The sequence below is a fragment of the Micropterus dolomieu genome, linkage group LG01, assembly GCF_021292245.1.
Source record: "Micropterus dolomieu isolate WLL.071019.BEF.003 ecotype Adirondacks linkage group LG01, ASM2129224v1, whole genome shotgun sequence".
Taxonomy (NCBI): Eukaryota; Metazoa; Chordata; class Actinopteri; order Centrarchiformes; family Centrarchidae; genus Micropterus; species Micropterus dolomieu.
The window spans coordinates 51430731-51442196 of NC_060150.1; the positions used below are offsets into that span (position 1 = coordinate 51430731).

The following is an 11466-nucleotide window of genomic DNA, read 5'->3' on the forward strand; positions in this document are numbered from 1 at the left end:
AGTTTGGATTAAACCATAAGCCAGTGTGTGAGTGTGTGCGCTGCTTAACGCACACACTCACACACATTGCAGTTTTGCGTGTCGTTTCATTCATGCTGCCATACGACAGCTGCAAATTCTCAACACCATCAGGCCTCCAAATATCAAGATATCACAGTCTGACAGGATGCAGAGTCTGCACGCACACACACACACACACACACACACACAGCCGGAGTGTGTGTGTGTGTGTGTGTGTGTGTGTGTGTGTGTGTGTGTGTGTGTGTGTGTGTGTGTGTGTGTGTTTTATGGACACTGAGGTGGAACAACAGCTACCCCTGCTGACAGACAGGACTCACTGTGGGTGTCTTCAGCCTGCTGTACCCACAATGCCGCAGGGCCTGATGTCTGTGTGTGTCTGTGTGACTCAGCGTCATCCCGACAGGAGCATATTTCACACTTTGACTTGGATTTGTGGTGATCGCTGAGGAGAAACAGCAGCTGCTGCAGCAGCAAGGAGCTGCAAACACGTTTGATTTGCACTGAAAAAAATATTTGATTTGAGTTATTGAGAAGGGACATTGTTGTCAACATTAAAAACAAATGTAAATGTACACGAGTTACCTGCAGGGTAGTTTTCATCAGCAGTCCTTTTGCCTGATGTTACTGAAATATATATATTTATAATACATAAAAAACTGGTTAAACCTAAATATGTATTTTATAAATGAGTCTAAGATATGTTAAGGGCCAATAAACCCAAACATTTTTTCACTTATAGTGTAAATTTAATGTGCCATGATTTTAAGGTTGATTTTGGATTTTGGTAAAATTACCCTTTTATATCCGTGGAATCATGGTGATGTTGAAAGTGCAGAGAAACACAGCAGCTGAAGGCCTGTGCTGAGTCTGGGCATCTGGGGGCAGCAGAATGAGCTGTAAAAACAACATGACTTGCAGAAGGAGGCAGCGCCTGAGGAACCACCAACCTGAATCTGATCCAACCAAAAAAATACCTCCCCCTCCCTTCAGGCCTCCCTCCAACGCAGGGTGCAAAATTAGCACCAGCCAAATGCTGCTAAAACATGCAAACGGCTGGTAGGATTACTTCACCCACCAGACAAAACAACAATGGTAATCTATTGAGTGGCCGGTACACTTTGAGCATTCAAGAAAGTTCATTTTGCTCCAAAGCCACTCCCCAAAACACATGTTCATGTGCAGTGAGTGCACAGGCAGACAGGCAGGTAGGCCAGCCTTCATTTCATTCTTGATACTACAGTCCTGCGACAGCCACAGATTTCTTTCATTTCAACAAAAAGAACAAAAAATGCTTCAGATAATAAAACAATAAAACAATAAAATGTCTACCGCAGCTTTAATAACTCTTTGGTATTTCTAACATGTTAGCAATCAGCTGCCGGCTTCCTCCTCCAGCAGCTACAGAGCAAAACGATGCTTGATGTGTTAGAGTCACCTGGTGAAGGAGAGTCCAGTGTTCTCTCTCTGTTAGCTCTGTGTTTGGTCTCCAGCAGCTGAGTGAAACATCTGGCTCTTTAGCTGCTAAATGCTGCTCTATGTTCACCTGCTGCTCTCTGACTGAGTCTCTCTGCTGTTCGTGTACGTAAACAGATGCTGCTGGAAACCCCCTTTTACACCTACTATTAAAATGCAGTCTGTATCCACTTAAGGAAGGAAAAACGCATGTTAATGCAAGTTGTGAATGTGTCGTGTGTGGATCTGCCTGAGCAGAGGTAGAAAAATTGATTCTCAGATGCATTGTCAAGCTGATGCTGACGATTCACAAATGTCAAAAATTGATTTTCTGAATTTTTTTGGCTGCTATGTAACTGAATTTACAGGAATTAATGAGAATTAGCTGCATGTCGTTACTGCCTACTTGGTTGAATCCTCACAAATACTTTGCTTTAAAAGTACCAAGTAGTCACACAGTAAGAAACAAAACATAATCGTTGTAGAATCGCATCCTAACCCTCTGAATCAAATCGTGTCCGTAGAGATTTCCACCCCAAGGAGGTAGTCTGGCTCGCTTTACGTTAGGATCTTGGGTAGGCTCGGTGTAAACACAATCTGTACAACATGCGGGCATCCACACACAACATAACATTAAAGCCTACAGATATTTGTTTTTAGCTAACACAAAATATAGGAATCAAGAAGGATGAAGGAGACGAGCCTCGAAAGACTGATTATACGTCTGTTCTGTTAAAGCACCAAAAGATTCACACACTTTGCAAGTAAGTACACAGTGTACTAACGGAATATATGAATTGAGAGACAGCTATTATGTTTGAAGTAAATGGCTGCCCCACTACAGAAGTGGAACTTCACAATATTAGTGTTAGTGGTAACTAAGCGTTAATAAGATATTAGATATGTCCACCTAAATAGATTTTTTTTTGTTGAGACGGTTCAGTGGTGTGCTTATATTTTTTATTATTATTTATCCTGTTAAGTGAAATACTTTTCCTAGATATGCTGCCTTCAAGCAGGCAGGGTCTAAATCCCTTCAAACAGCTCAGAGCAAAATGTCCTTACTCAACAAAAATGTACTCTTCTCATTCTCAAGGTCTAAAACTCAAACTGGTCCTCACAAAGTTTGCACACACACTCTTAATTGGTGTGCTGCTGCCCTCAGGCGGCAGAAATCCATCAATCATTTTGGAACTGAACCATCATGCATTTGTAGAAAATAAAATAGAATACATTATTCAACAGTTAAAGTAATTTTTAAATTTTTGAAAAATTAAGAACACTTTACAAACTTTTTTGGGTCGCAAATAAATTTTAAAAAGGTGGTGGAGTTTTGGTGCTTTCAAACCAACCGCAAATTTTCTCCTCGCGAGTACATTCACTGCAAGTGTTCACACACAACGTGAGAAGGCGATTTTAACGAGATAACGTGAATAAACACAATTTGCCATTACTACAACTGTATGAACCCAAAGTAAACATTTTGCTGTGATTAAATAGCAATAAACGGATTAAACTGATGCCGAAATAACTACAACATGATGCAGATTTGTTAAACATGTGAATTTATGATTTGTCAGGTCTGTTAGCAGGACAGCAGGACAACAACTTCTAAAATGTTTGTTTTCTGAATGGAGTTTGGATCGATCAGGACTATGGGTCACAGTAAAGTACAATGATAGCTGGAATAAAGTTACAGAAACGTTTTCTGAACTCACTAGGTAGTTCAGCCTCCTTGCTTTCTTTTCTCCAAGTAATGTCCAGTTTTGTCCGTTTTTTATATAAATATGAAGTCGTAGTCCGACAGAGCTAACAGCACTAACAACAACAGTGGAACCGGCTGTGCACAGAAGCTAGCTGCTGAGAAGCTCCAGTGAAGATAACGTTGTAATCCCAAAAACTAAAGTAAAAAGCTAATTTAATAAAAGCAGTTAACTCCGAGCTCCTCCCGCGAGTAATTGGTGTAGTTGTCAGAGCAGAATCGTTTATTTGTCCAAAGGTTGCAGCGCTGCTCCCAGTTCCTCTCCCCCAAGTTTGAGTTGAAAATATTCAACTCAGGCGAATTCCTTCGCGTTGCCATTGCTTTGTGCCGCCCGACAGGATATTACGGCTCTACGCGTCTTTGCATTGACTTTGTATGTAAACTCACCGCCCCGAACGCTCGCTTCGCTTTTGGTCTGAAAGCACCATTAAGCTTCATTGGGGGTCTGTTAGACTCATCATTTGTAAAAGTCCTGGCTACAGCTCTGGCTAGAAGTAATTCTCAATTACCATTTAATTCAGTACATTTCATCTTTGTTAGTATTATCCATGTAAAAACTCTCCATATTGAATCATATGTCATTTGAAAGCTTGTTTTCTAGAGCACAATGTTAGCTAGTCCATATATCAGATATCTACAAGAGACGTGATAGTCATTTTTATGCTAAGTGTGTTTCTATAGTGTTGGCTTTTCCTCGACCTTGAAAGCAGTTGGATCATCGTGACTTTACGCACAGTTTCTTATAACAATAAAGACATATACATATAACTGGAAAAACAGGGTCCATCACACATATGAGTGGTAGATTTTGAATAAATTCATGAGAAAACAATTGTTTGATAAACATGTGACTCTTAACAATGTGCTGGAAAAATGGATTTGTGTGATATGCAAACAAGCACATATTTAATGAGGAAATACCTTATTTCCATATTGAAAAAACATGTCTTTTAAAGCTTCCATTAATGTTTACTTTCAGCTCCTGAAGTTTCATTGTGTTTTGAGTAAAGGTGAGAAAAAAGCCTGTTTTTAATAATTATTTAACCATTAATCACCAAAGGTTTTGCCATACAGAATACCTTTTCTTGAATGGATGGACACCTAATATAAATAGTTTTAATACACATTAACAACATGCAGAACACTTGAATGAAAATAACTCCAGGCAGCAGGAACACAGCAGTCTCTATTTTAGGAAATAAAGGAAAATGTGTTATTCAGGGTCATATATTTCTACTACTTATTATTGTTGTTTTTAATAAATTAAGCGGTGTTATTTAATTTCTTCAAACGCTTTCCAGCTTCTTTATATTTATTTTCTTCACATTTCCAGTCAGGCATCCTACAGACGGCTACAAGCTGTCAACCGCCGGGGTCCTTCCGGGTCCTTCCTGCCCCGAGCCGCTCCGCCAGCTCCCTCACAAACACCGACCACCGGAGAAGGAACCCGTTCATTTACCCGTTAATCCGCCTCAAACCGACCGGGTCCCGGGAGCCATGATGGGCGGTAAGACCAGCGCGCTGGCCGCCGGGGTGTGCGGGGCTCTGCTCGTCGGTTACTGCATCTATTTCGACAGGAAAAGACGGAGTGACCCCAACTTCAAGAACCGACTGCGAGAACGTGAGTGCTGACCTCTTCTTCCTCACCTTCATCGGGCCTGGGAGCTCCCCGAACCCGGTCCGGTCCGGTCCGGTCCGGTGTGGTTCGGTTCGCATCGGGTTTGGCTGCCGCTTTAAAAGCTGTCGCGGGATTAGCTTGTCTCAAAGGCTCTGTAGTCAGGCTCGTTCGGCTCTCACGCCGAACTCCATTCAATTATCAGCCGTTTTAAAGTCCTCAATAAATGATCATATAACGTTAACATACTTTACAGTGCATACTTAAGAACGTACACTAGTCCACAAGGTCACAAGGTTTAACTCGGCTTATAGTAACCTAGCAACACCAGTTACAGGAGAATGCCACGTTTTAGCTTTCATCTCAGCTCTTTCCTAATCTTTTAGCGTTAAGCCTAAAAACTATTGATCTGATCTGAGTTTTATTGAAAGAATGAATGAAAATCGACACACTGCTGAAGTGGAAATGTCATTGCTGTTAGATGACATATGCCAAACTGAAGGGATACTCCTAAATATGGTTCAAGTACCTCACGTCGTTTTTTGGTATCCACCTTGTAGATATTAGCAAGGTCATGTTAAACTAATAGATTTTTCAATGGAGTTCGGTCTGACTTTATTAACTCAGACCCTGCTTCATGAACTGTGAGCAGGATGCATTGCTTTGTTAACCTGCAAGTTTTTGGTGTCAGTTTTGAACTCCAATACGTATTAAACACTTTCAGGGTGCTCTCACATAATTTTCCCTTAGCCTTCTAAGACAGAGTAGTGAATGTTCATTGATTGAATTAATTAATTCTCAGCATGGATGGCATGCCCTTTTGAAGTATCACCTTTTCTAGCAGCTGCTTTCCACATCGAGTTTTATTGAATAAGTAATCGATAAACTGTTGAAGTGGAAATTTCATTGGAGTAAGATAAGGTATGACAAATTGAAGAGAATACTTATAAATATTGTTAAAATACCTCACGTCCTATTCTATCTGGTATTCACCTTGTAGATATTAGCAAGGTCATGTTAAACTGATGGGTTTTTCAATGGAGTTTGGTCTGACTGTTATTTTTCTTAAATCCTATTTATCCAGGATGGCTTTGCGAACTGCAGTCACACACATCGCCCTGATCACAACCCGAGCCCCGGTGTAAAATTATAGTTACTAAGTAAACTAAACTCTGATGTTAATACTTCTGCTAATCAGAATAATAATCCTTAACTTGGGTACTTCACCTTTGGAGGCTGCAGACCTGCACCACTCTTCCTGTTATTTAGGTTATTTGTTATTAGCTGGGCCTTCAGCCAAATGGAGATTATGGCGTTACTCAGGGAACGTGAAGGTTCAGCCTTTTTGGTCAGGACCTGCAAACTTCGGAACAAGTTATTATATTCAGTCAGTTTCTAAAAGGGTTAATAATTTTTAAAAGTAGGTTCCACTTGTTGAGCTGTGTTTTCACTGTCAATCATTAAACCTTTCCAGTCACAGACAGCAGGTGGTTCTTTAACAGGAAGAGACTTTCGTCTCGGTGGCAATATTGTAACGCAGTGCTGTGAAAGAGTATTGCCTCCTTCCTGATTTTAATGGAAATAATGCATCTTTAATAGTCAACAAATGCCTCTTCAAATAAGTAACAAAAAGAATGAATGGGGAACGGGTTTTAAATGAAAACAAACCTATAGGGCTCGTAGGCAGCAGGTAGTTGTACACTTATTTGTTTAAACACCGGGGCTGCTTTATGCGCTATGTCCACTCTCAACTAAAGCCAAAGTACTCTTATTTATTCTGCAATAAACAAAGGAGACAGCAAAAGGGATCTCAGCTGGCCCCAAGGGACAGAGATATAGACTAGCTCTGTCTAAGGATCGAGTTCTTCACTCATTGCGAGCTGTTCACAATGCTTCGGGAATGAGCCACCGGTGTGCAGGTATGAATGGGCGTCGCCACATCCTGATTGGCCAAGAGGGAATCACACAGCTGCACTCAATCCCTGCTGAGGAGTCAGTGCAACACTCTCTGGCCAGCAGGTGCTCTGAATGATCCCAGTCAAGCAGAAGAGTAGTGGAGAGTCACACAAACTAATGGGAAAAATAAATTAAAATAGCAGGAAATACATAGACTGCTACACCCTGTGTGAAAAAGGAATTACCTCATACACAACTGGTTGAGCCGCCCTTGTGGCGGCAACTGCAATCAAGCATTGCCAATACCTGGCGCATCCACATCGCTGTGGAGGAGTTTTGGCCCACTCTTCTCTACAGAATTTTAATCCAGCCATGCTGGAGGGTTTGAGCATGAACGGACTGTTTAACTTCTTTTTTTTTTTTTTTGTGGACTTGCTGGTGCGTTTTGAATCATTGTCCTGCTGCAGAACCCAAGTGCGCTTCAGCTTGAGGTCACCAACAGATGGCCGGACATTCTCCTTCAGGATTTCTTGGTAGACAGCAGGATTCATGGTTCCATTTACCACAGCAAGTCTTCCAGGTCCTGAAGCAGCCGTAGACCATCACGCTACCGCCACCATATTTTACTGTTGCTGTGACGTTCCTTTTCTGAAACGCTGTTACTTCTACACAAGATTAATGGGACACACACACCTTCCAAAAAGTTTTGTCTCGTCAGTCCACAAAATATTGTGCCAAAAGTCCTGTTTTGGCAAATGTGAGATGAGCCTTTAGTTATTTTTGCTCCGCAGTGGTTTTCTCCTTGGAACCATTTCTGCACTTCTTGTTGATGAGCACTGACCTTAACTGAGGAAAGTGAGGCCTGCAGTTCTTCAGATGATCTTCTGGATGAGTTGTTGATGCGCTCTTGGAATCATTTGAGTAAGTCGGCCTCTCCTGGGAAGGTTCACCTGTTCTCCATTTGTGGATAAAGGCTCTCCCCGTGGTTCACTGGAGACCCAAAGCCTTAGAAATGGCTTTGTAACCCTTTCAGACTGACGGATATCAACGACTTTGTTTCTCATCTGTTCTTGAATTCCTTTAGATTGTTGGATGATGTGTTGCTTTTTCAGCCAGGTGATATTTAAGTGATTTCTGGCAGTAATCAGGCCTGGATATGGCTGGTGTGAAACTAAATTCAGCTTACCAAAAATGTTGGTTAATCATAGTTCGTGGTTTGGCAATTACTTTTTCACACAGACCCAGGTAGGGTTGGATAGCTTTTGCCTCTTAATAAATAAAATCATCTTTTAAAAACTGAAACTTTTGTATTTACTCAGGTTCTGTTTGTCTAATATAGAAAATAAAGTGTGATGGTCTGAACTATTTCAGTGTGATAAAACAGAAAACTAATAAATCAGGAAATCACTTTTTCACAGCACTGTAAATTAAAACTGCAACGATTAGTCGATTCATCCATTAGTTGTATCAGGTATTAAATCAATCACCAACTATTTTGATCATCGATTAATCGTTTTGAGTCCTTTTTTTTTATTTTTTTAAGATCAAACATCCTGATTTTAGCCTCTTAAATGTGAATATTTTTTTGTTTCTTTTACTCCTGTGACTTTAAACTGAATCATATGGTTGTGGACAAAACAAGACATTTGAGACGCCATCTTGGGCTTTGGGAAACACTGATCGACATTTTTCAAAATTTACTGGACCAAACAATTAATTGATTAATCTAGAAAATAACCGACAGATTAATTTATAATGTAAATACTGGTTAGTTGCAGCCCTGCTGTATATGCAGAGACACCATGGTACAGTAAGTTTAAAGGAAAAGTTAAATCCACAGCAGAAACAGGTTTGTAGATTTTCGATGTGTGCTGCAGCTGTTTCCTGCTGTAATTTACACTGTTTGTTTTTGTGTTTCTGTCGCAGGGAGGAGAAAGCAGAAGGCAGCCAAAGAGAGGGCTGGCATGGCAAAGGTGAGACCAGTCTCTGAACACTTCAGCGAAGCAATCACCTGTCAATCAATTCACAACAACAAATCAGTGAGCTGCACAGGGGTAGCGACGCAACTAAGGATTATTTTCGTAGCAGACTAATCTGTTAATTACATATTCAACTAGTCACAATTATGTTTGTGACCCCCCTAACCCTAATTAAACCATTTAACTAATTAAATATCTTTCAAGTGAATTACTGATCTCCAACACACAGACTAACAAGCTAACGTTAGCATTAAGTGAACGAGGTTTACTATTCAGAATGAACACCAGTATCAAGCTGCTTTTTTCTGGCTTCTCATTGGATGGTGGCGTTTGATGGAGGTTTCTGAGATGAGCTGAGTGGCTCCTTGCTCCCAGCATGCAGCTGAAAAACCAGAGAGCAGACGTGTCAGATGTACTTCCTCTGGCTAAATGTTGTGTCCTGCAGCTCCCGGACCTGAAGGACGCTGAGGCGGTGCAGAAGTTCTTCCTGGAGGAGATCCAACTGGGGGAGGAGCTGCTGGCTCAGGGTAACACCTCCACACAGTCTGATGTTCCAGGTCAGAGTCCTTACGCTGGTCTCTGTGGGGTCTCTAAGAGTCTTGTGTGTTTGGCTCCACAGGAGACTATGAGAAAGGTGTGGACCACCTGACCAACGCCATCGCAGTGTGCGGTCAGCCTCAGCAGCTGCTGCAGGTGCTGCAGCAGACTCTGCCGCCGCCCGTCTTCCAGATGCTGCTCACCAAACTGCCCAGCATCAGCCAGGTAACCTTGTCCCCCGATCCTTTATTTAGATCCACATCAGCTCCCTAACTGGTCCAGGATCAGCCTGGTTGTCCTGATTTCCCCCGTAAATGGTCCAGGATCAGTCAAGTAGCCCCTCCCCCCACACCTCTCTAAGTAGTCCAGAATCAGCTGTGTAGCCTCCCCATCTCCCTATCTGGTCTAAGGTGATCCAGGTAGCCACCATCTTCACCCTGGTTGGTTACTCCCACCGTTCACTCTGTCATGTGTTCATTATCTGAGCTCTGAGTGTTTGTCTTCTGCTCCTGCAGCGGATCGTGAACGCACAGAGTCTGAGCGAGGACGATATAGAATGAGAGGGTCGACAGGAAACAACCCCATCCTCCTCCCCCTCTTCATCATCCCCCCTCTTCCTCTCTACGACCTGCCATCACTCCGGCCGACGTCCATCACTTCCCATCAAGGCGTACTGAAGGGAATCAGTTTTCTATCCCTGCTTCAGCCAGTGTTTGTTTCTAACTGAAGTTACCCGTTCTGGGGTATTAAGGGTCTCTCGAGAAACACAAGCGCCTGTCCATGTTCCCCCGCCATCAGCTTTGTACTAATTGACCGGACCGGTGGTTGTTGACGACGTGAATCGGCTTCTTCCGCTCCAGGTTTCCACCGTGTCCGAACCGTCTTCGTGGTCGTTATATCACAATAGGAAGTTAGAGGAAGCTTCTGTCGGCGCCGACGCTTCACAGTATTTATTGTTTTGTTATCAGTCGTCTTTCTGTTTCGCTCTTGACCTGGAAACACTTTCGGAAAGTGATGAAATGTTCTGTTCGTCTTAAAGAGGACGGCCCTCTTTAGGACAAAATAAATAAATAAGAATGTGAAGAAAGTACGAGGTTGTCTTTTGAGTTTATTTTACTTTAAATGTAGTCTGGGGCTGGATCAACAGGTACGAACAGGTACGGTGAAAACCTGCTGGACAGTAACTAAGTATATTTACTCAAATATTATTTTGAGGTACTTGACTTGAGTATTTTCTTCTACTCCACCACATCTCAGATATTGTAATTTTTAACTTCACTATCTGAAAGCTTCAGTTACTTTACAAATTAAAATGTTTACACACAAACACATGAAGAGTTTATAAACTACGATCTTTTGTTATAAGTTAAACTCCAGTTTATACAGTACAGCTGAAACGAAACCATTTTGATGGTTTAAGTCGTTTTTCATGTAAAAACATTTAATGGCTTAAGCTTTGCTGCTTTAATTTATTTTAATGTTGAGCTTTGTGCTGTTGGTTAGACAAAGCGAGCACTATCAAGGCGTCACTTTGGGCTCTGGGTAACTGACAGCATTTCTCAACAACTACTGTAAAATCCTGCTTTTATATTATACAAAATAATGCATGCATGTAATAATAATCTAACATAACAAATTGGTCACACTTTACAGCATTGAGTACTTTTAATACCTTAAGTACATTTACCTTGCAAACTTTTACTTATCTAGCCATATCCAACGAAGGTTAAAATCAAGGGCAACTGGACTTGGTTGAAGATACTGGAAGACGTTTCGTCCCTCATCCAAAGGACTTCTTCAGTGTATAATGCAGTGAGGAATGCACAGACCTGTATATTGGGGAGACTAAACAACCACTACACAAACGCATGGCTCAACACAGAAGGGCCAACTCCTCAGGTCAAGACTCTGCAGTCTACTTACATCTGAAGGACAGAGGACACTCGTTTGAGGACCACCAGGTGCACATTTTAGACAGAGAAGATGGATGGTTTGAGGTGTCAAGGAAGCATCTACACCAGGGTGGAGAAGCCGTCATTGAACAGAGGAGGGGGTCTACGCCACCACTTATCCCCCACTTACAATGCTGTCCTTTCATCACTTCCCAGGAAACTCAACAAATGTAACCTATTGGCCTCAGGTGAAGATACCAACGATGGTCGTTCAGTCTTGGCCACAGGTAGTCTCAACGACTGTAACGACTG

General features: G+C 41.9%; 1 protein-coding gene and 1 long non-coding RNA gene across 3 annotated transcripts; one reads left to right on the forward strand and one right to left on the reverse strand.

The window, feature by feature from the left end:
* Positions 1-4183: 4183 nt before the first annotated feature.
* Positions 4184-6530, reverse strand: LOC123969143. Its single transcript, XR_006824641.1, has 2 exons — positions 6078-6530; positions 4184-5068 (listed from the first exon to the last, which is right to left on the reverse strand). It is a non-coding gene; the product is annotated as an uncharacterized LOC123969143 (long non-coding RNA).
* tomm20b (translocase of outer mitochondrial membrane 20b) lies at positions 4623-10352 on the forward strand. 2 transcript variants are annotated; one of them, XM_046046245.1, is made up of 6 exons: positions 6878-7441; positions 7660-7667; positions 8673-8719; positions 9171-9252; positions 9345-9487; positions 9778-10352. In XM_046046245.1, exons 1-6 carry the CDS (start codon positions 7296-7298, stop codon positions 9820-9822), a joined length of 471 nt encoding a protein of 156 aa, XP_045902201.1. In that variant the 5' UTR covers positions 6878-7295; the 3' UTR covers positions 9823-10352. The 2 variants fall into 2 exon arrangements, with proteins under 2 accessions (XP_045902208.1, XP_045902201.1); XM_046046252.1 differs by lacking the exons at positions 6878-7441; positions 7660-7667 and adding an exon at positions 4623-4856.
* The last annotated feature ends 1114 nt before the right edge of the window (positions 10353-11466 follow it).